Source organism: Eumetopias jubatus, unplaced genomic scaffold (assembly GCF_037043125.1).
Source record: "Eumetopias jubatus isolate StellerSeaLion01/CBP00866 unplaced genomic scaffold, mEumJub1_p1.0 scaffold_9, whole genome shotgun sequence".
NCBI lineage: Eukaryota > Metazoa > Chordata > Mammalia > Carnivora > Otariidae > Eumetopias > Eumetopias jubatus.
Genome location: NW_028274815.1, coordinates 35,676,818 through 35,700,957, shown reverse-complemented (window position 1 = coordinate 35,700,957; position 24,140 = coordinate 35,676,818). Strand labels below are relative to the sequence as shown.

Below are 24,140 nucleotides of genomic sequence, written 5' to 3'. Positions count from 1 at the left end.
AATACTATTCACTGGGTGATGGGCATGAAGGAGGGCACGTGATGTAATGAGCACTGGGGGTTATACACAACTGAGGAATCGCTGAGCTCTACCTCTGAAACTAATAATACACTGTATGTTAATTAACTGAATTTAATTTTTTTTAAAATAAGAGTACTATTCACAGCTGTCTAAAGGTGGAAACAACCCAAATGCCCATCACCTGCTGAACGGATTAAAAAAATGTGGTGTATCTATTCAATGGGATAGCAATCAGCCATAGAAAGGAATGGAGTTCTGATACCAGCTACGATGTAGATGAACCTGGAAAAAACCATGCTAAGTGAAAGACGCGGGCTGCAAAGGGTCACATATTGTGCGATTCCGTTTATTTTTTTAAGATTTTATTTTTAAGGAATCTCCATACCCAACACGGGGCTCGAACACACAACTCCAAGATCAAGAGTCTCATGTTCTACCGACTGAGCCAGCCAGGTGCCCCTGTAGGATTCCATTTATATGAAATATCCAGAATAGGTAACTCCATGGAGACAGAAAGTAGATTCATGGTTGCCAGGGGTGGCAAAAGAGGGAAATGGGGAATAACTGCTTAATGGGAGTGATTTTTCCTTTTAGAGAGATGAAGATGTCTTAGAACGAGAGAGAGGTGGTGGTCACACAACGTTGCGAATGTATTAAATGCCACTAAATTGTACACTCTTGAATGGTTAATTTTATGTTATGTGAATTTCACCTCAACAAGAAGCACATTTTCTGGCAAAATACTTATATTCAGAGTACATAAAGAACTCCTATAAATCAGTAAGAAAAAGATAAACAACCCAACTTTTTAAATGAGCAAAAGACTTGAACATGCTCTTTATAAAAGAAGATATCTGAATGGCCAGTAAGTGCATGAAAAGGTGCTCAACATCTGTAACCAATAGGAAAATGCGACTTAAAACCACAAGGAGATGCCACCAGACACTCAACAGCCTGGCATAGAGTGCTGGTGAGGAGCTGCAGCCACAGGAACTCTCTTCCACGGCTGATAGAAGTGGACTTGGTAGAGTCATTTGGAAGAACTGACTGCAATCTCCACTAAAGCTAAATCTTTGCCTATCTCATGACTCAGTAATTCTACTTTTAGATATTTACCCAAAAGAAATGAGTGCCTGTGTTCACTGAAAGACACATCCATGAACATTCCTATCAGCTTTATTCAGAGTTGCCAGAAACTGGAAACCATCCACATGTCCATCGACAGGGAATGAATAAGTAAATTGTGGTATTGGACCAATACTGAGACAGCCTGGACATCTCTCCCAGAGTGATATTGATCAAAAGAAGCCAGACACAAAAGAATAGATGCGTTTTGATTACATGTATATGAAAGTTCTAGAGGAGGCAAGATTAATCTATGGTGATGGAAATCAGAATGTGTCCTCTCCTGGGGGATGTTGACTGGGAAGGGAGACAAGAGACTTTCCAGGGTAAAGGAAATGCTCTGGACCATTTTTTCTTAAAGATGTATTTATTTATTTAAGAGAGAGAGCACGTGAGCACACAAGCAGTAGGGAGGGGCAGAGGGAAAGGGAGAGAATCCTCCAGTAGACCCCACACTGAGCCGCAGAGCCCGACGTGGGGCTTGACCCCAGGACCCCGAGATCATGACCTGAGCTGAAATCGAGTCAGACGCTTAACCGACTGAGCCACCCAGGCGTCCCTGCTCTGCACCTTGATCTGGGTGGTGTATACATATACATAAATGGTCCTTGAGCTGTGCCCATGGGGGGCTGTGCTCTTTTCTGACCGGAGTAATCGTTCTTAGGGGCCCTTCTGAGTGCAGAGTGGAGAGGGGCTGGCAGGGGGCTGAGGTGGCAGTGGGGGGCATGTTGTAACGGGTACATCTGCCCAGCAAGCATCTCCTTGACCTGGCTGGTCAGGCCTGAACCACAGCGTGGACTCAATCGGGGCCTCAGGCAAGAAGGGTCTTGAGGAGCGTTTTCTCCCACCCTGCCCTGGACTAGGTGACGAGACTCAGGGCCAGAGAGGAGGAGGGACTCATCCCACACAGGTGGCAGCAGAACAGGGGAGAAACCAAGTCATGGCCTCCCAGCCTGGTACTCACTCCAGGCAACAGGCCGCTCTCATTCCTGCTCTGTGAGAAGTAATGGGGTGTCCTTTGAAAGTCCTAAGGGGGGGACACAGAAGGGCAGGAGAGGGTCATCCTAAGAACTGAAACGTTCAGCATCCAGATGGGAGTGGGTAAGGCATTTCCACCCATCCTCAGCTGGGTAAATGGCTCAAAGGGAGGAAGGAACACAGGCCAGGTGCTCAACACACACCTGGCTCCTTGTAGGACCCAATAAACTGGGTGTCAGGACTGGTAGGAGCGAGCCCTGAGATGTCTGAAGAAGTTTGGGACCCAGTGGGGCCCACACTCCATCATACAGTGGTTCCAGCTCAAGCTGAGAAAGGCCGGGGGATCTTGAGAATGAGCTAGTTCCCTCAGAGGCACAGGAAGAGAAGGGGGCCTGGGACTGCTGGCGGCTGGATGGGGCAGGCTTTGTGTGGCATGTGCGCTCTGACTAGCTCCCAGACCTGAGGCTTCTAGAGGAGGGACCCACTTCTGAGGCGCCCACCCCTGCCAGGCCCTCCCTCACTGTCGACAGCCAGACTCTCAGGCCCAGAAGTGGGGGGAAAGAAAAGGGAGGGCAGGGATAAGACGGGAGCACCCGGAGTTTGGGTCCCCACCCTCCCTCGAGGTCTCTTCCCCCAGCGAGGAAGAGGCTCTATCTGGGAGTGAGTCTCGGCTGTTAAAAATAACCTGCCTTTCCATCATCCTGATAGCCGCACTCTGGGACAGCATGTTCCAAGGCCCAAGCTGCTCTCTGGGGACTGGAGCAACAGGGCAAGAAGGGCCGTGCCCAGGCCAGGAGAGCATGCCCAGAGGCTGGCGCCCCACAGGCCTGACTCCGTTCAGGCTCCCCGGCCACATCAGTCTTCCTACTCCCGCCCAAGATCCTGGGGTGCTGGGTCTAGTGGCGACAACCCCGGGGGTGCTCGTGGGGTGCTCTGGTTGCCTCGGAGGCCCGCGAGAAGCTGTAGGATTCGGGGGCCTCTCCTGGTGACCCGGAACTCTCCCTCTCTTGCATGGAACCCAGCAAAGAAGAGGATGCTGCCAACCCATGTGGCTTCCTCCTTGGATTCCCAAAAACATCCCTGGCTGGGCCCAGAGGGAACTTTGCAGAGGATCAGGGAGGAGAAGGAGGGACTTGTATGCATGGGAAGCCCATGTCCTGTCCCTGTCTCCTGTGGCCTCTGCCCTGTGGGAGAGGAAGAGGGTGGCAACAGCACTCAGGGTTCAGAGCCCAGGCCCCCTGGAAACAGAAAGACCTGGGTTCAAATCCTGCCAGAGCTCTGATCACAGAGTGACCTTGCACAAGTTACCTCCCCTCTCCATGGCCTGACTCCCTCACTGGTAAAACAGACGCCCAAGGCCCCAGCTTGGAGGGTTGCTGTGTGGGCTACGTGAGTTCCAGCTCTTACTAAATGCACAGTGCCCGACCCACAGCAAGCACTCCTTCAATGGTATTCTTACGGCGCCACGGTTAAGGGCATTGCTGTGGAAGGGAATTTCAAATCCAGCCTCCTCTTCCGACCAGCTGTGCGGCCTTGAGCAACTTGCTTGACTCCTCTGATCTTTCATTTCCTGCCTTGGACAACGGAATAATACCTCTTACCTCCTGGGGCTGTTGCAAGGCTCCTTACACTGATGCCCTTATGAAGTGCTGAGCGTGCAGTGGGCACTCCGTAAGTGTGCAAGTCCCCAGTCGGCCAGCGTTTGAGCTGGAGCCCCAGAGAGGGACAAAGGCAGGGGTTGGGGGAGGCAGGGGAGGAGTAAGGACAGCTCCTTTGGCCCACCCTTGTTCAGAAGCAGTTGGAGGCTGTCCTAGCCACACACCTCAGAGGCTGGAGGTTCTTGGGGCATGCCTGACCTGGGCTCACCTCTGCCTGGACCGCACAGCCCCAGAGGCTTCCCGAGGCCCCCGCAGATCAGACCCAGCCCAGACAGCAGGCCCCTGTCCCCACCCACCTTCATGCTATCCCACTGCACTCAACGGTAGGGGGAGAGGGAGGGAGAGAGACAAGAGACAGGCAGAGCGAAGGAGACAGAGGGAAACCAAGAAAGAGGCCAGGATTCAGGAAAAGGAAAGAGAAGGGGAGAAGGAAGGAGAGCCGAGAGGAAATGAGGGAGGAGGGAGGCCTGTAGTCACAAAGTGAGGCCAAAAACAAAAGTAATAGAAAAATTCTGGAAATTTAGAAAACAGGAGTGACCTCTCTAAAAGGACAAAATGGGAGGGAGGGAGAGAGGGGACCAGCTGGGGAACCCCAAGGCAGGGGGGGGGGCCTTCAGGGACAGTGATGGAGCTCAAGGAGCTGGAGACAGCCTGACTCCCCTGCAAACGGGGCTTTTACCTAAGGACGGGTAATATGTTGTCATGACAACAGATGTAGCATTTAGGGTGATTACTGATGAATAACAGAGAGAAGAGGTGGCCCGCAGTCCTCGCTGGTGCTGCAGCCCAGAGAGGAGGGGGGGTCGTGGAGGCAGCCCCAGGGCCCCCTCCGCCGCGGCCCCATCCCAGACCCTTACCTCAGGCTTCACCTAGCCAAGACCTTGCCAGTCCAAAAGTCTGCCCCGGGGCCGACCTTCTGAGCTACACCCACGTCCCTAGGTTACCCAGGCCTGCCAGCAAACACAGGTACGGTCTCTGTGACAAACATTTCCACTCAACTTTCTCCGTGACCCTCGGAGTGCGGTACAGCAGGGACCTCATATTACAGATGACCATACAAGACTCAGAAGTTGAGAAACTTCTCTGAAGTCACATAGCAAATAAGCCAGCATCCGAACCCAGCGTTGCTTCTCTGCACAGCCGCTCCCCAGAAGGTTCCCGGGGCCCAGGCTGATCCTGGGCTGGCCTAGAAACAGGCTATTCCTGAGCACCTCACCACCCGCACCTGCTGGAAAGGGCCCGAGACAGCATTTGTGGGCGAGAAGAAGGGGAGGGGGCGTGTTACGGAAAATGTTCAATGCCTCTGGCTCTCTGCAGACGTCCCATGTCATCTGGAGATCATTCTTTCTATTTTATAGCTGAGAAAATAGGCTCAGGGAGAAGTGACTTGCCCAAGGAGCCCGCTTGCCCTGTTTATGAGCAGCTGTCTGTGCTGGGGCTGTTTCAGGCCTGATCGAGCTGGTGGCAGGGTGGCCCAGCGAATCACGGGGTACCCCAGGATTTGGGGACTGCAGGAGCTTGCAGGGTGACTGCAGGGCCTGGACTCTGATGGTCAGGGGTCCTGAGTCTGAGCGCTTGGGGAAGCTCACAGGCCGAGGCTCCCATGAAGCTCCCTGCAGCCCAGGGCCGCCCCCACCAGGAAGCCCGTGAAGTCCACAGCTGCACTTGCTGTTTCTGTCCTCCAGGCCATTGGCCTCACATCCACAGAGCCCCCAGACAGACGTCTACCTCAGGGCTACCAGGCCGAGGTGGGGGTGGGACACCCCAGCTCCCAGAGCTCACCCAGGTCAGGGGAGGGAGTGCCCTAGGCCTAGCCAGGCCATGCAAGGCAGCCGGAAGTGCATGCTTGGCCTCGGCAGGAGGGCATGTTTGTTAGCAATCCGGCTCTGGGAGGATGAGGCTCTGGCCTTTCACATGCCTTCAGGGCTCCATGCCGCAGGCCCAGAACTCTGCCTGGCTGGCGTCAGGGTGACAGCAGGGGCCCTCTTAATACCCCCAGGCCCCTCCTGAGGGGGACTTCCTCAAGGATGAGACCCAGATCAGGGCCTCCCTACAACAACCCCCAGAAACTGGAAAGGCTAGCCAGGGCGGGAGCATGACCCAGCTGGGAGGGGAGAGGGCCAAGGGGCTGGGGGCTTCCAGAGAATCTGGGCTGCCTGCCACTGGGGAGTAGGGCTGTTGGGGGGTAAGAAGGATGCACATGCACGTGCCTGTGAGTGTGTGTGTGTGGGGGGGGGTGTCACTAATGGCATGGAGCTGCAGTTGGTGAAGCAGGACGGAGGATTTTGAGCCCTTCTAGAGAATTTATCAACGGACTTGATAAAACAAAGAGGAGGAGGCATCAAGAAGAGGAAATAAAGCAGACGGACAGCCCTGCATGGGGGTCCCTCCTGCAAGCTGCTTGTCACCCATGGACCCTTCCCCTGGTCCCTGGATGCAGGCCTGTCCCTGTAGCTGCAGGTGGCACAGGGCCCGAGCCCAGCCCCTCCTGAGGACCTCACTGCCCTCTCACACTGCCCAGGCCAACTGTGACCGCACAGGGGTGCAGATAAACGTCGACAGGCATTCGGCGGAGCAAGGGTAGCCCTGCACTGAGGCTCAAGGACAGCGGAGTGGATCGGGACCTCTGGGTGGTCAGGGTTCACCCCAACAAGGGCTGTTCTGTGTGAGGACAGGAAGGAGGGTGGAAGGAAAGCAGGTTGCCCTGGTCACAGGCTGGATCCGGACCAAGTCTAGCAGAGCTGGTGCCAGGGGTAGGCACGGAGGCCGGGGCAGACAGAGAGCAACCCGCGCCTGCTGAGGCCCACCCAGGCCAGAGGTCAGGATGCCCGGGACCGGGACAAGAGGGGCTGTGTCCGTGTCACCCCGATGCGCTCTGCAGCCTGGATGAGAGATGAGGTCCCCACGGGCCTTTGTCCCAGAGGCAGGGGCAGAGGGGACAGGGCGCACCATGTTTACCCTGGCATCCAAAAAGCCACTTCCCACCTCTGGAGTGCAGGGTAGAGGGGAAGACGTATCGCCAACAAGCCGTGCCCCCAAGGTGTCTGGAAGCCTGGCAGGTGGGCTAAGGTGGGTGTCGTGTAAACCCTGACGATCGTGGGGTAGTTTGTGTCAGCCTGCCCTCGCACCTCCCCCACCCCATACCTACAGGCCTGTTAGCACACCTGCAGGGTGGGCTTTTCCCCACCATATGCCCTCACGCTGCCCCTTCTTCCAAGGGCCATGTGGGCGGTTGTGCCATACCCGGGCTGATGCCCCCTGCAGAAGACCCCCGCAGGCTGCCCTGGGCTCTGGGGTGGCTCCAGGCGAAGCCAGTTCTGTGACTGGGACAAGTCCCTAAACTACCTGGGCCCGTTTTCTGCATGTGCAGAATAGAAGGGTAGAAATGATATTTGATGCACAGGGTTCATTCTCTTCCTCCCAACAGGGTCTTTATGACCTGGTCCCTTTTGCCTTTACCCGCAGAGTTCCCACCTCCTGCCCGCCACTGACAAAGAGTCTCAAAGGAGTGCACGGGAAATGGGGTCCTCGGCATGTAGCCAGGAGTCTGGGGAGGCCCGCAGGTCCGTGGAGACCAGTGCCCCTCACCCAAGCCCAGGGAGCAGCAGCCTGAGAGACTTCAGGCCAGAGAGAAGAAAATAAACAAACAAGTTTGTTGGCCGCCTTCAGCTGTGACTGTCCCTTCCCCTTTGCCTCCTCCTCCTGACACTCAGCATTCTTCCCCACTTCCTGGAGCCAGGAGACCCTGACATCCCAACTTATTTTTAGTCCATTGCCTCCGGAGCAGGGCTGCTGGCCCTGGGCCTCATCCCACCCTGTCCCCTGCCCCTGCGGGGGCAGCCCAGGGCCAGAAGGCACCTCAGATCTTGAGCAAACCCACACCCAAGCCATAGTGGGGACAGTATGGCCCCCCCCTTGCTCCCCCTCCCACTCCCCTCCTGCCTGAGACACCAGCCACCAGTCCTCTGCAGAGGCAGCCCTCCCACAGGGCTCCCTCCTGCTTCCTGCCCTCCCCCAGCCCCCACCCTGCCTTCCCTCCGGGAGTATTAAGTGTTCTGCCGCTGCCCTCCATTCCCAGTGCTCTCTAACCTTGGTGCTGGGGGCCCTTCCTTGCCCCCCTGGATCCCCCAACAGGCCCCCCACCTCGCCCCTAGGTGTTGTCTCTCTCTCTCAGACACAGGGTTCTCCCCTCTGCTTATCATGGACCGGCTGTCCATCCCATGACCACAGTCAAGATGGGCATGGGGCAGAGAGTGGGGTGTGGAGGGCATCATGGTGGGGGGGGCAATCTCTACCCGCCTCCACAGTCCCCAGCAATCCGCCTGGACCCCAGACTTTCACATGCTGCCCGGCCAAACCAAAGCTATGCTGGGGGGGACTCAGCCCACGCGGCCCCACCCAAACAGCAACCAACACCTGTTACTGCTCAAGACCATCTCTTGAGGCTCTAACTTCCCACCCTCTTTCTTGTCCACACTTCCTCCCTCCCTGGAAGGAGCTCTTATAAATATGGTTTTCTGCCCCTCGCCACATTTCCAGGGATATTTTAACAGCCCTGGAGATTGGTGTCCGGGCAGCTAGCCATTTTGACTATGTGTCGGGCACGGTCATGCTTGGGACACACAGTGGACCGGACCGTTAATGATCGCACCCCGCACGGAGCTTACATTCTAGTAGGGAATGAAGACAGGGAGCAGACAGGTGAGTGGAATATCCAGCATGCTAGCTGGTCATAAGTGCTGAGAAAACTTACAGCAGGAAAGGGGCGTGTTAGGTCAGGGAGGGGTCGGGGGAGGCTCAGCGGGTCCTGATGCACCCTGAGGGATGGGGGCTACGGGGTGGCCTCCTGCTCTGCAGGTGGAGGGAAATCGGGCTCAGAGTCCACTCCTAGAACACAGGGAGCAACAACGTTTGCTCCGACCGGGTGATCAGACTCACAAGCAGCATAACAGGCCGTTCAACTGTGTGGGCTGGGTGGTTCTTGAACATCCTTGCCTTGCTTTACACACTCTCAAGAGAAGCAGACCTGCTAGTGCCCCTGCACCCCATTTCCCCTCTTCCTGCCCAGCTCCGGCTCCGATCAAGGTGTGCTGGCCCAAGGAGCCCCCACTCTCATCCAATCCGCCATGCTGCCTAACCCCGTTCCCTCTGCTGGCAGCTGCGTTTCCACTTGCAACCTTCTCAGACTCTCTGGGGTTCTCCTGGGCACTGACACCTGTCCCCTGGGAACCCCTGCTACAGCCTAGGGGTCTCCAGAGACAGCCCTCCTTACCACCCCCAGTGGCTCCCCTGCCATCAGGCTGGGCAGCCCTTGCCCCCACGCCCGCCAAGGCCAAGGTCAGGATTCTCCCTAGCCCCGGGGGACAAATAGCTTTCATCTTGCACAGCAGCTGCCACTGTTTGAGGAGGCCTGCCCAGCACTGCCTGCAGCCTTGTCTCAGCTCACAGAGTCCAGGGATCCCGTCCTGATGTCCGTCATGAGCACAGCAGTAAAGGGGTAGGCGCGCACGTGGGACGTTTGACACATCGGCCCGAAAACCTTCTCTTCCCAGCTACACGCTGGAGAGAGCCTGACAGAAGCTCTTGGAGGGAGAGGCTTTGGAGCCCCTGGAAGAAAGGGGTGAGGGAAGGTGGGAAGAACAGACTCCCTGCACCAGATGGGGCCATCTTCCTGGCCACAGAGCCTACCCTCCTTCCATGAGGCCGCTGAGCAGTGACTCAGGGGACACCGGGGGACAAGGGGTTCTGCTAGCTGACCTTGGAGAGGACCTGGGCTTTGAGAGGAGTAATCATACAGGCTCTGCCCACTCACGGGGACCAACTCTGCCCCCCTCACTCTACCAGGACATTTTCCAGCACCTCTACCCCTCAGCACCCCTCTCCAATCTCAATGTAGTTATCACCCCATTTCAAATGGGGGAAACTGAGGCACAGAGAGGTTTCATGGTCTGCCTGAGACCACACAGCAGCCCATTGATAACGAAGCCAGGTTTGACTGCAAAGTCAGTACCCTTTTCATGCTGCCACTGGGATGGCCCAACCATGCACACTCTCTACCTGTCCCCTCTCTGTCCAGCCCTGTGGATTCTTCCACACTCCTGGACAGGTCCCTGCCACCACCTCCTAGGATGTCCTGGTGCTTCCCTAGCTCTGTGGGACAGTTTTCCCGCCCCTAGCTCCGCCAAGGCCAGGATGGAATCTTCCAACAGAATTTCTCTAGGAAACGATGGAAAACAAAACAAAACAGAACAATTAAACCCCAAATCGGAGACACACTCCCAGAGTGCAGGGTCCCCGGCCTTAGGTGACTAAGGCCAAAGCTGCCCCAGTTTGCTGGGAAAACTCACTCAATGAACAATGTTTCCTGGTAGCTGCTCTGAGCCGGGCTGTGAGGGGAGCAAAGGTACCAACAGGGCAGCCGAGTCTCTGCCCTTGTCCTCCGTCATCTGGGAAGGCGAGAGGCGCCAGCACCACAGCTGGGGCAAAAGTGGGGTTCCTTTCAGGGGCCGCTTCTCTCTGTGTCATTCTAGTCCAGGAGCCTCTGGGAGCATGGTTTCCCCAGGAGCCCTTTCCTGCTTGGTCCAGGGGACCTCACCCACATTCCTTCCCCTTCCCTGCCTTACTTTAGACCCAACACGGACCAAGGGCTGCCGTCTGCCACCCCAGACGCACATGTCCACTCCCCCCCTCCCACCAGCTCCCGACCTGCCACGGAGGGATGCCTTCCGAGGTGGCCCTTCTGAAGTTCACGCCCCCAAGATTTCCCCGGGGATGCAGGCGTCCAGAGCAGGACAGGGAGGTGGCTGAGGGTACGTTACGTGAGCCTGCAATAGCAAGGGGATGGAGGCCACAGGCTCCCGCAGAGGAGGGAGCCTGGCAGGCGGGAAGGGGGGAGCTGCTTCCGGAAAATGTGGAGGTAGAAAAAAGCAGGGGTAGGTTGGGGACAGGAGGCCACTGACTGGGCCCCCCTCCTCCCTCTGCCCCTGCCCAGTGTTCTTTGGGGCAGAACCCAGGACATCATTGGAACAAGCTCCAGTCCAACTCCTTCATCTGACAATGAGGAATTTGAAGCCCAGAGAGGTAAAGGGATTTGCCCAAGGTCACTGAGCAATCTGATGGCCCTACTGGGACCATGACCCGAGCCTCTGGCCCCTGGTCAATGCTTCTGCAAGAGCCGAGGAAATCCTTGAAACAGTCACCAGTCCTGCACCCACCCTAACTCCAGCTGCCAGGCCAGCATAGGGTGGAGAGGCCATAGCCTGCCCAGATTTGTAGCCGGGACAGCGTGTCACAGTGGCGCCGGGGGACAGACCGAGAGCGCCCAGGGACCACGTGGAGCCTGCTGCCTGGGGCTTCCCCCCCCCCCGCACAGCCCCCTCCCACACCGGGAGGGAGGGCTGGGTTTAACCCTCACTCCCCCCACTTCAGTGTCCAGGGACCCCAGCAGCAGGCTCAGGCAGCCTCCCACGCTCCCTCTGTCCCAGCTGCAGCCAGCCTCGGGTGGGAACGGGGACACGGGGACACCTGGGCTCCACACCCCATGGCCCAGCCCTCTTCCCTCCTGAAGCAGCCCAGGTCCCCATGGGAGCAGAGGCAGTGGCATCCCATCTGAGCCTTGGCTGCTCCAAGATTGGAGGGCCCACCCCCAGCCCCAGAAGGGATCTGCACCCCCCCACCCAGGGAAATCGAAGGTCAGGACCCTCGCCCACCCTGGGGCTGGGGCCCAGCACCTCCCCGCCTGCTGGAGCACCGGGGACCCCAGAGGGCTGCAGCCGGGCCAGAGAGAGCCCCAACTTGCCAGGAAGGGAAGCTCTTTTTTAGCCTCTCGTAGGTTCTGGTCCCCTTGCAACCACAATTGTCCATGGAGCCTGCAGGCCCCATGAAGAGCCAGGACTATCCCCAAGGGGGGAGGCAGGAGGCAGAGGGGACACTCAGGGAAGAGGGACCCAGCCTCGAAGGACCCAGAGGTGGGAAGGGCCAGGAGAGGGGAGGAGAGGAACGGAAGAGGGGACGAGAGCGGGGAAGAGGGGTAGAATCCCAGGGGGAGAGGATGGGTATTAAGAGGGGGGGCGCTCTTCCTTTGAAATCACTGCTAATCAATAGATGGCCACAAGGCCAAGCCAAGGGCAGGAGCCTTTGGCCAAAGGCCAAGGGAGGGTGTGAGAAGATCAGAGCCAGCGAGCCCTGGGGAGGGTGCAAGCTGACATCCAGGCTCCTTCCAGCTCTGGCGTGCTGACAGCAGCCTTCCCCACGCCGGACGGAAGGACAGACAGATGCAGGAGCATGAAAAATCCCAGAATCTAATTTTAGCTGAGTGCTCCCGCCTCCCCTGCTAACAGTGAACAGAGCTTCCCACCCCTGCCCAGCTCCCGCTCTAACGGAGGTACCAGCAGGCCAGGAGATAACCCCCCACCCCGAAGCCGTGGGGTCTCTGTAGGGGCGGCCCTCCAGCTAGCCCAGGGCAGGGGCTTTGCTGGGCTGGGAGGGCCCCAGGCCTGCTCCCCCATTGTTGAGGAGGCAGATGCTGAGGCCAGATAGTGACACAGTTGAGATTAAACTGGGTGGGTTGGTATCCTGGCTCTGGATGACCTCAGGCAAGACGCTCAATCTCCCTCGGCCTCAGTTTCCTCTCCTATAAAATGGGAATAGTCATCGCTCTAATCTCAGATGATGCATGTCAGGCACTAGTCCTGATGACTCACAACTGTCATTATTCCTCTGCCACCGCCCATCTCAGAGGGCCCCAAACTGATCGGTCACCCCAGACCCAGCCTGCCTCTGTACTAAGGCACAAAGGTGAAGAAAACACAGCCCTAAGCCTGCCCAAAAGCCTGACCCTAACAACAATGGATTAATTCCAGGAACCTCCGAATCTGGACCTTCCAGAAAGCCGGGGCTACGGCAGAGATGGAGCCGCAAGCTAGGGAACCCTAGAGACCACGGGGTCAACGCCTCGTGGGCAGGCAGGGACACTGAGGCCCCAAGAAGGACCCAGCCCTGCTCAGGGGCAGCTGGACAAAAGACGGCAGAAGCAAAGCATGACCCCCGGCCTCCCCGCCACGTCCCCACTGTGGTTTCCACTCGCACCGAGTCCCACACCAGCCTGGCCATTCCCAGCAACCACTCCTGGCCAGCACCAAGGAAGCCAAAGGTCGCCCAGGACCAGCTCCACCTGGGCAGATGCCTTCCTAGGCCCAGCCAGCCGCAACCCCATTTGCATGGTCTCCCATCCGGTTCTCAGCACCACCTCCCAAACACAGAGACGAGGAGGGGGAGACGCAGGGGCCTGATGAACTCACAAGCACCCTCCACCTGGAGTCTTGGCAGCCGGTCAGCCAGCCCTCCTGGCACAGGTATCTTTTGAGCAGGTGGGCCGGGGGGGCTCCCCGCAGCAATGCCCCCAGAGGAACACCCAGCAGCCCCGAATTTCTCAGCAGCTGGTCTGAGGCAGGAGGTAGGACTGTACTCCCTTTCAAGGGTATCCCCTGTGCTCAAAGGACCCAGATTCTTACGCCGCGAGTGAAACGGGAGGGGAGATGTCTTCCTAAGCCATCCATCCCACCTCTTCTTTAACTGTCTTCTTTACTGGTCCCTCCCTTTGTCAGGGATGTCCTAAGACAGAAGAAGCTAGACGGGTCTCCAGAAGGTAGAAGTGCCCTGCCACGACAGCTCACATGCAGCTGGTGAACTGCCAAGAATCCATGCCGCCTCCTGTCCCCCACCCTCACCCCCAAGGTGTTGGGGGATTACTCCTGGGAGGAGGCGTGCAATCCCCCCACCCCCCTCTCTGCTGCTCTGAGCCCACCTCTTGGACCCACTAAACCCTCACATGGGCTCAGGGTGAAATCCAGAGTAGGTGCTACTCACACAGAACAGCAGGAATGGGGTGTGAGAGGAGGAGAAGACAGCCTGGGAGCCAGGGGTCCCGGGGTCCAGCTCCAGCTGCACCACCTATGAGCTGTGTGACCATGGACAGGCCCCCCAGGGCTCTGCTCCTCAGGCTCTTCATCTGAGAACTGAACAAAGTAGCAAAATGGGGACAAGCCAGGCACAGGCCCTCGCACACAGCAGGCTGTCCCAGATGTTTCCTGAATGTGGACCTGTTTTTCCTTAAGTGTGGAAAAAATCCCTTCGGTATGAAGGTGTGGGATGGTGGGCACGGTGACGGACAACCTGCCTTCTAGACCAGCTCTGCCACCGCCTGGCTGAGGGGGGGCCCAAGGCAAGTCAATTCTCTCTGGGCTTCAGTCACTTCTTTAATAAACTTTGGGGTTTGGACTGAGCTGTCAGGAATGGAAAACCTGTGGAGCCCAGACCATCACTTACATATTCTGTGGCAGTGACAGACATGATCGGTCTGTCACCGCACCGCCGCCTACTGAGCCCAGCCAGGCGCAGTTTCAGGGTCCCCCACCGGCCAGCACCCCCGAACGAGAGCTGAAGTGAGAGACAGAAGCACGATTCCTCTACACCTGAATTTTGAAGCTTTGCGATTCAGGGACCCAGCTGGGTGACCTTGAGCCTCAGTTTCCGCTTTGGCAAAATGGCTACACCTAGCAAGATTGTGAGGATTAAGTAAGATAACGTATTCACTATTGGTACTCAGCCGCGGTAACTCTGTCACTGTCTCTAGAGGTTGGGCAGGGAGCCCTTTCCCCAGGCCCGTGGGCCCGCCCCTCACAGACCCTCGGGCAACACAGTGCGTCCCGTCCTGTAGAAAGAGTGTGGGCCTGGGGCACCTCTGGCAAGTCAGTACACCTTTCTGAGCCTCAGTTTTCCCTGGATAAAATGGGCTGATACTTCTTTTACACAGTGGGCATGAGGATTAAACAAAGTAATTAGACAAAGTGCCAGAAAAGTGATCGGTTCAGTAAACAGGAACAAATGAGCTACTTTAATCTACCCTCATCAGGCCTCAGAACCTTGGCATTGGAAAGCCAGGCTGGTAGAAATTGCTGGGAGCTCCTCAGGGCAGGGTGTGGCTCTCTCATCAAGTCCTCCGTGAAGCCGCATGTCCCAGGAGTCTCCATTGGTTGCCCATGGCGGAAGCCGCAGCCCGGCCCGGGGAAATGTGAATCCTGGATATGGTAGATGGCCTCCCACCACCCGACCCTGGGACCTCACCGCTCCTCCCTCTGCCCTTCCCTCCCAGGCCTCACCCCTCCCTGGAGCCTCCCCTGCCCTCCGAACCAGGCCACACTGGCTCAGGCCCCAGAGGCTACCCTCACTGAGGCGGGACCGGATGCCTTGGAGGCCTCATCTGGGAAATGAGATTGATAGGAGTGACATCCACAGGTCTTCCAACTCTGGTGTTCGGGACTGAATCTCAGTGTGGGAGAGCCCAAAGCAGAGCATTCTGGTCCACTCTCCTGCCCTCCCCGAAGGCAGCCGCTGAAAACACTCTGCAGAGTTACCGTCCTCCTGCCCCCCTGGGGGTGCTGTCCAACGACCTCCTCTGGCCCTCAGCTGCTGCACCTGACCACAAGGCTGACTCTCCAACTGTCACAAATCCACCAAACGCACCCTTTGCCCATGCTGTCCCCTGCCTGAAACACCTTTCTTATCTTGCTTCTTGGTATACTCCGGCTCTTCCCCCAAGACCCAGCCCCAAGGCCCCCTCCTCTGGGAAGCCCTCCTTCTCTTTCCTTGCCAGGCGGCCAATCTCAGGCTTCTCTGGCCATTCTCTTCCCATTGGCTTGCAATGATAAGGGATGCTGAGTGGACAAACCAGGTGTGCAGGTGGGTAGGTACTGGGCAGCCACGCCTAGGGCAGGAAAGGGCAACCGGCCCCGGGAGGGAGCCCATGCTTAGAGATACTATCCGAGTAGCTGAGAAATAATTACTCCTGGCAGCCTTTGGGCAACAAGGACACAGCTCGTTTATTACAAAATATCTTTTATTGATAAAATAGCTCAGACTTTAAAAAAAAACAACAACAAAAACACCTGCATATCACAACAAGGGGCCCACAGGCAACCACAATAGCAGGAGTCCCATGGGACACACACAAGACCAGTCAGCAGATGTCACAAGTCAGCCACTCCCCCAGGCCCAGCCTCCACAGCCTCGCCCCAAGGCTGTGCCCTTGCCTCACCCTGAGACTGAGGAAGGAGCTAGACAGCCCCTCTCCCCAGGCGGGACTCTCTTTGGTCCCCTCCATTCTCTCCACCCCCAGAAAACTCTCTCAGCACCTCTCCAGATCTGGCCAGGCCCATCAGAGTGCTGGCAGTGCCTGGGCTGCTCAGCCCCAGTCCCACGCTAGCTGCTCACTGACTGGTGCTCCTTGGAGAAGAATGGGAAACGTCCTTCAAATGCTCCCAAGTGTTCTGGGTGCCAGGTCCTGGGGATGGGGAGACGACCAGGAGGGAGAGGCCCCTGGAGCCCCATCAGTGGGATGGAGCAATGTGGCTGGGGCAGAGATGGCCAGCCGGCCCCCACCCCATCTTGGGTAGGGTCGCTTATACATCACAGGGACCCACTGGGGACTTGGAGACCTGCCTGGGCGCTCTGGTGGGAGGCTCCTGCAGGAGTCCACAGGGCCCTCACTCACCTGTTCTGGCTGCAGCACCCTACCTGGGGTTTCTGTCACCCACCCCAGGCTCTCATCCCAGACTGCTCCCATGGTGTGGGTATTTTTAGCCATCTTGGGAAAACAATTAACCTGCTCGATGACAAAAGACTTTTCCCCCACTGGGGGGCCCAAGCCCCTGAAAACCCCATTGGTGTTGTGGGTGAAATGTCAAGAAGTTGTCATGCAGCATAATAACTAAACCCTTGCAGGCGCAAGAACACGTTCTCGAAGAAATCCTTTGACTGAAAGAGTGGTTCTCTCTACCATTCCCCACGTCCAGTTTGGGGTAAGAATTCACACACCCCAGGCACAGAACAAAAGTCTACAGGAAGACAGGTGGTGGTAAACACAGAGAAAGGGGATTTTTATATCACCAAACAATCACATTTTCTGGTTCTCTAGTGTGTTCCCCCACGGAGCTCAAAGCTTTCTGCAAAGCCTCTCATCTCCCAGCAGCAAGTGCCCGGGGTTTTTGCAGGGGGTGAATGCTAGTGATCAGGGATCTCCCGTCAGGCAGAGGCCAGGCCTCCAGACCACCCCACCAAGGCGAGGCGTCCACTGGCACACACGCACCTCCCAGAGGGGTGCCGGGTGAGAAAAATGATTCCAGAAAACGTTCTGGCTTTTAAAGGAGCTACAGATCCCCCCAAAAGTAGGTAGAAAGGGGAGAAGGCCCCAGAAGCAGCGTCAGACCATAAGCCCCCCACCCAGCGCCAGATGGGGACCCCGGGCATCCAGCGTGGGTCCCTCAGTTCTGCCTCCTCCTCAGTGGCAGGTGCTCTGGGGAAAAATGGAAGGCTGGCTTCCTGCTCTTAACCCGGGGAAGATGAGAAACAAACCACCACAAACAAGTGACCAGCCAGGGAACACAGAGTCCTGAAGGAAAGCCCACCCATTGGCTTGCCGGGGTCTGGGGTCCTGGGAGGGAAGGGCTCTATCCTGGCTGGCTTTGGAGGCTTCAAATGGACCCCCAGTGAACAGCACCCCTGCCCCTACCCCTCCAGGGGGGCTCCCAAGGGGAGGCCTGCAGGCCCCGGGCAGGAACCAGAAAGCCCCAGGGAGGTGGCCACAGAAAGCAGGGCAGGAATCGGGGTGGCCCTGGTGCCACCTGGCACCAAGCCCACATGGGCGGCGGGCAGGTGGCTCACCATGCCGTCTGGGTCCACTGGCGGCAAAGGATCCTTCGGAAGGCACGGCGAAAGTCCTGGTTGAAGATGGTATAGATGACGGGGTTCAGCGAGCTGTTACAGTAGCCAATCCAGAAGAAGAACTGAAAGAGGCCGTGGGGCACCTTGCAGTGCTGTGGGCAGATGGCTCCCAGGCTGTAGCTGAAGAAGAAGGGGAACCAGCAGAGCACAAAAACGCCAATGACCACGGCCAGCACGAAGGTGAACCGCTTCTCCCGAGTCAGCTGCGCCCGCCGCCGCCACCACTGCCCACTCGCGGTGCCCACACCCCTGCCCAGGAGCACCTGGCCCCGTAGGGTTGCCAGCACCCGGGAACCCTGTGGCTGCTGCACGGGTGGGCTGCAGGCTGCCGCAGGAGGCGCTGGTAAGGCCTGAGGCTCACACTCTTCCTCCTCCTCCTCTTCAGCTTCCTCCTCTGGAGATGCCCCACACACACCTTCCTTCTGACTCTGGCCTGAGTTGGGAAGGGCTGACCAGCTGGGTGGCAAGGCAGGGGTCCCAGGATCTTCAGGGGTATCCCCCCCCTCCTTCTCCCCCGTAGGCTTAGAGTGTCCGTTGGCCTCCTCAGAAGCAGCCGGAGAGGCCAAGGTTGGCAGTTTGGTTGACGTTCCCGTAGGGACTGAGCGGGGCTGCTTAGACTCACCCGCGCCAGGGCCCGCGTTGGCCCTGGGACCTCTGCGGTGGCTGCGTTTGGCGATCAGGTAGATGCGCAGGTAGACAAGGATCATGATGAGGCAGGGTGCAAAGAAGGACCCGATGCTAGAGGCCAGGATGTACCAGGCCTCTTGGTTGAGTTTGCACTGGGGGCGCCCGCGGGGCTGGGGCCCCTGGTCGCCCTTGTAGATGAGCGGCGGCAGGGAGATGACGGCTGCGATGAGCCACACGGTGAGGATGATGCACTTGATGCGGCGCGGGGTGCGCTTGGAGTTGTACTCGAGCGCGCGACTCACAGCCCAGTAGCGGTCCAGGCTGATGGCGCAGAGGTGCACGATGGACGAGGTACAGAAGAGCACGTCGAGCGCCAAGTACACCTCGCACCACGTGCGCCGGAAGTACCAGTAGCCCAGCAGCTCGTTGGCCAGCGAGAAAGGGATGATGAGCGTGGCCACCAAGATGTCGGCAGCGGCCAGCGACACCAGGAACAGGTTCTGCGGGGCGCGCAGCGAGCGGCTCGTCAGCACGGCCAAGATGACCAGCGCGTTGCCGAAGATGGTGAAGAGGATGAGGAACGTGATGACCGCCGCGATGGCCGCGGTGGCCTGCACCGAGTAGGGCTCCTGGTGGTCCATGGCGGAGTGGGACGCGGCCAGAGGGGTCGCTGCTCTCCCAGCGCCTGCTCAGCCGGCGACAGCACCGTCCCACCCTGCTAGGCTAGACGGGAGGATCGACCCCCTGGCGGCGCAGAAGGCGCTGGAGCCCCATGGCCAGGCCGAACGGGGCCTAGGAGATCGAGGGGTGCCTGGGGCCAGCCACTGCCCTCCTACATCCTCTTCCACCTGACCCCGGCGCCCCTGCCGTCCTCCCCGGAGAAGTTTTCCAAGTTGTCCCGCTGCCGTCGCCGCCCCGCCCGGGACCGGGGGAAAGTTGCGCCCTCCCGCTCCGAGGCTGCTGGACGCACGCTGGGGCGCGGGGCTCGGCGGGCCGGGCGGGGGGCGCGCCACCGGTTGTGGGAGGCGGCGCAGAGGCCGGGGCGCCCGCTCCGCTCGCTGGCTCTAGCCGGGAGCCGCGCCTGCAGGCAGCCGGCCGCCGCAGGGGAATGGGAGGAGAGCGAGCGCGCTGGAGGAGGGAGGAGACTGGAGGCGGGAGCAGGAGGAGCGGAGGGAGGTGGGGCGGGCGGGCGGGCGGGCGGGCTGACAGAGGACGGATGGAAGGTGCGCCTGGCGGGAGGACTCGCCGGCCGCAGCCTCCCCGCAGCCCGGGGCCTCCGCCCTGGCGCCCCTACCCCTTTTCCTCCCGGCCTCCGCGCCACGGGAGGGCAGAGACCGGTGTCTGGGGTCTTCGGGACTCCGGGAAGGACGTTTGCAGACGCAGAAGGGTTGGTGCGCGCGGGGAGCTGGGACCGATGGGAGACCTCTCTCCTGCAGACCCAGCCCGAGCACCGGGGTCTAGGACGGTGGGCTCCGGCTGATCTCTCTCGCCGCCGTGTATGAGCCCCAAGGAGAGGGTGGGTGGGTGTGTTGCAGCACCGCAGCGTAATGACCCACACCTCCTACCCGGCGCTCGAAGAGGAAGCCGAGTGGAAGGAGTAGGGGGGAGCGGGGAGACTGCCCGGAGCCCTTGCCCCAGGTGCTTTCTTGCCCCGACCGGACTCCGTCGGGCCTGCCGAGCCCTGGGAGGCGCGGTGGCCAGGTTGCGAGCGCCCCCTGCTGCCGCCCGCGTGTCGGTAGTCCGCGGCCAGCCGGGAGACCCGCGTCCTCGCAGCGCTCTGCGGTTCCCAAGGCTGGTGGGGCAAGCGCAAAGATTTAGGACTTCAGCTGTCCTGTTTCCCCCGCAGATGCCTCGGTTTCCTCCACTAAGGGCAAAGAGGTAAGAGGAAAACTGGCTTGGACTCCAATCTCAGCTTTTTAACACAGCTCAGAGAAAAAGTAGGTCTCCGGGGGCAACTAGGCAGGAAGGAGCATCCCTTTGACTATGTTGTCTGTCTGTCTGCCTGTCTCTCTCTCTCTCTCTCTCTCTCTCTCTCTCTCTCTCACACACACACACACACACACACACACACACACGGCATTCCTGCTGAATCCCCCCCCCACATGCATGCTGCACACCCCTCTTGGAGAGGCTGTAGAAGGAGCTGGGTAAGAAATTTCAGATTAATCACCCCACCCCACCCCATCCCATCCCCATGCCAGACTCCAACAGTGATAGGCTCCCCCTCAGACACCCTCAGCCCTACTCACTCTCCCTGTGGCCACTGCCACCAGTGTCCGCCTGGGCAGCCTCAAGAGCACATTTTTTCGCCACTCCTGGAGCCCCTGATATTATAACCCCAGCCTAGAGCCAGGCCTTGTATTTATAGCCCGTGGCTCTGCATGACATCCTCTGTATAAATAAGCATCAAGCCACCCCTGAAAGTAGGGCTCCTCCAAAAGGCCCGGCCTTGAGACAGTGTGCATACTGGACCTTCCTGCCTGCTCCATCTTCATGGGACCAGGGAATGACCTCTCAGTGCCCACAGTGACTTACCCCTACCCAGGCTCACACAGCAGGGGTGGAAGGGTTCCTCCATCCAGGGCTGTCCCTGCCTCCTGCCATCCTTAGTGCCTTTGTGAAGTCTGAGTGCCACAGCCTGATGGTGGGACAGGACAGCCCCTCCAGAGACAGGTTTTATGGATGCATCCCCCACCCTCTGGCTGGGCTGAGCCTGGGCCTGTGGTTGCCAGAGATGGAGACGTCTCAATAGCCCCTTCCCTGAGGAAGGACTGAGGGACCACTCTTTCACCTTCTCCAACCATACTCACACTGGGGGGCCAGGGGCTATCTCCCCAGACACTGCAATCAGCATCAGCCCTTTGTTTCCTGGCCCGAGTTTTCCTTGAAAGGCACCAGGACCCCGAAGGAGCTGCGGCCAGGGCTGCTCGCTCTCTCCCCCCTGCCCCTTCCCTCCACTTGGGCCTTCCCCGAAGGGGCAGCCAGCTCTGGATCTACCAAGTGTCATGCCCTACCAGGCCCAAGCCCAGATGGGGGCAGCCAGGAGAGCCTCCAGGCACCTGTGAGGCTCAGCCACAACCTGAGGGTCCGTGCCCCCTGCTGCCACCTACCAGCCCGGCCTCCCAGATGTGCAGCTGGCCCTTGGGGCAGCAGAAGCCATCACGTAAGTAGATTTCCACTCCTCTCTGCAGCTCTCTGTCCCCCACCCCCACATACACCCTTCAGTGCTGCCCACTCCAGCCAGCCCTGCATAAATCCGAGCCTCGGGCCATAGCATCAGCCTTCCCCAGACTAGAGCTGACCTTCCACTGTCCCTGCATTCCACCAGGCTGGCAGAATTCAATCCCAGACCCAGACCCGGACCCACCAGCAGCAGGAGGTGCCTTAGGGCCTCCCCAGCCACCTGCGGCAGGAGAGGAAGCCCGTGATGGGCACTGGCCCACCGTCCTGGCCCCACCAGGCTACCTGTTGATCCCTGGACATGCCCTGAGCTCCCATATCTCCAGTCCTTCCCAGGTGCTTGGTGGGGCCCCCCCCTCCAAGGTCCGTTCACCTCTCACCCACCGCCCCTCCAGGGAGAAAGAGGTACCCTGCTTTCCACGTTCTTTGATGCCATGTACATAGTACCATGTTCGCACTCGGAGATGTACTGAGATGCCAGCAGATGGGTTTGCTGCATCACTCCCCCCACCCCCCGCCCCTTGAGCACACATCCCTTTTCCGTCCCCAATATTGGCCAAGATTGCTGAATGATGGGGGGGGGCAGCCTGGCATCAGTGGATGACATACATGAGCCTCTCTCAGGTAGTGTCCTAAAATGAAGGTGTCCCCAAAGGATGCCCTTGGAAAGGGGTGGGGGGAGGTGACCTAGTACCATCTTTTCCAAAGACACAGGGACAGTGGTCCCATCCCTGGCTGTGAGATCACAGCACGAGATATGCCCCTTAGTTGAAAGCCCTGGAGCCACTTGTCCAGACCTGAGAGCCAAGAGTGGCGCCAGATTCTCCCATGCCAGGGCTCCACGGGGATGAGGCCCAACTGGGCTTCACACCCCAGCTCTCCCCAGAAGCCCCAGCCTTTCAAATCCCTGGGACCCTATCCTCACACCACCCTGTAGGCCCCAGCCTTCCCACACCCTTGAGTCATGCCTTCCATAATGCAAGTCCGCCGCCCCATCCTCCTCCATCCCACCTCACCTGACAAAACCCCGATCCTGGGCGGACCTAAATCATCCACCCAGCTTTTGGCAGAACAGCTGCTCCTTCCGGAGCAAAACGCTCCCTGCATCGACTGTCCTCGCTTTAAAGCCATAACCACAAATGCCCAGACTTGCCTCGTGTGCTCACCTTTCCCCCCCTTCAGAATCGGTGTCCCGCTCATCCTCCTCACCCACACACCCTCCTCCACTCCAAGCCATGACTTTGCCTCTAACTTAGAAGATGAAAGCCCTCAGGCAGGAACTCACCCCGAACTCACTCACCTGAGCTCCAGCTCTGCTGGGAGGGCAAGCCCTCTGCATGTATCCCAAGCCCTCTCCTGTCCTACGGACCCTGCTACTGCAATCCTCCCCGGATCCAGGGCCAGCCCCGCCCCCAGGCCTCCTGTGCCACCTGCAACTGTCTCCAACTATCACTGCACGTCTCTAACCCTTCACACTCTCTCCTTAACCCTCCGTTGGGTATCTGTACCCCGACCTCCGCTGAATCTATTTCTGGTGGGTCATTCGTGACTCCATGCCACCAAGCGTGTCCTCCTAATTTCTCAGCAACACTTTAGACCACAGACTGCCCCCTCCCCTGAGAACACTGCAGGTTCGAGGTCACCCTTCTTCTCGGCCTCCTTTTCTCCCCCGAACTCCCAATCACCAAGTCTCACTGAACGTTTTTTTTTTTTTTTTTTTTGCCCCTTCTCCCCCAGGGACATTTGGCAATCGGCACCTGGAGACATTCTTGACCGTCACAACGGGAGGGAGGGGGTTGCTACTGCCGTCTAGTGGGTAGAGGCCAAGGATGCTGCTAAACATCTTACAAAGTACAGGACAGCCCCGCAACAAACAATTATGAGGCACAAAACACTAATAGCGCTGCCCTAATGTCGCAGCACCCCTGTTCAGTCCTGGGGTCCCTTTTCTTCGGAACCCAAACTCTTTGTAACTTCATCCAGCCCCCTAGCTCCCAACCAGATGCTGAGGACTCCCCGAAGTCCGTCTCCCGCCCTGAACCCCAGGCTCATTCAGCCCACACACTCCCTTACCTCCCCTGAGGTCTCCGTGCTGTATGGGAAGCCCCTGCAGCCAATAGCAAGTGCAGTTGCCTCAACTGCCGAAGCATGCTCCTAAAGCATCCACTCTGCCCCTTCCACAGCCCCATCGCTCGGGCTTGCACAACTGTAGTGCCTTCCACCTGGCCTCCCTGCTGCCGGTCTACTCTCCACGGAGCATCCAGGATGACTTCTAAAAGCTTAGATCTTATCACTCCCCCCTCCTTAGAATCCTCCAGCAGCTGCTCCCTGTTGCTCTTGGAATAAAACCATCCCTCTCAACCCCTGCCCTGCCAACCTCCCCACCGCCCCACCTCACTTCATCCCTCCACTCACACCTTAACTCCCTCCTGCCTCAGGGCCTTTGCACTGCCTATTTCCTTGGATTTTTCACAGAGCAGTCTCTATCATTTGGGTCCCAATGGAAATGCCAGCATCCTAAAAAGAATGTCCTCCTCCCCCATCATTTCTAAATCCCTGATGACTTCTTTTACCTATTTACTGTCCATCCTTCCTCTACCCCCAAATAAACTCCATGAGAATGGGAACCCTGCCTTGCTCACCTTGTTACTCCCAGTTCCTATAGCCGAGCCAGCCTGGCACCTAATTCAACAGATTCTGTTGAATGAGTGAATAAATTGATGAGTGAGGCCACATAGTTATACAGTTGGGGATTAGGGAATAGGCCACGGA

General features: G+C 58.4%; 1 protein-coding gene across 1 annotated transcript; it reads right to left on the bottom strand.

The window, feature by feature from the left end:
* Window positions 1-15,660: 15,660 nt before the first annotated feature.
* Window positions 15,661-19,040, bottom strand: ADRA2B (adrenoceptor alpha 2B). Its single transcript, XM_028117182.2, has one exon. The coding sequence runs from the start codon at window positions 18,827-18,829 to the stop codon at window positions 17,498-17,500; it is 1,332 nt and encodes a 443-aa protein (XP_027972983.1). The 5' UTR covers window positions 18,830-19,040; the 3' UTR covers window positions 15,661-17,497.
* Window positions 19,041-24,140: the final 5,100 nt, after the last annotated feature.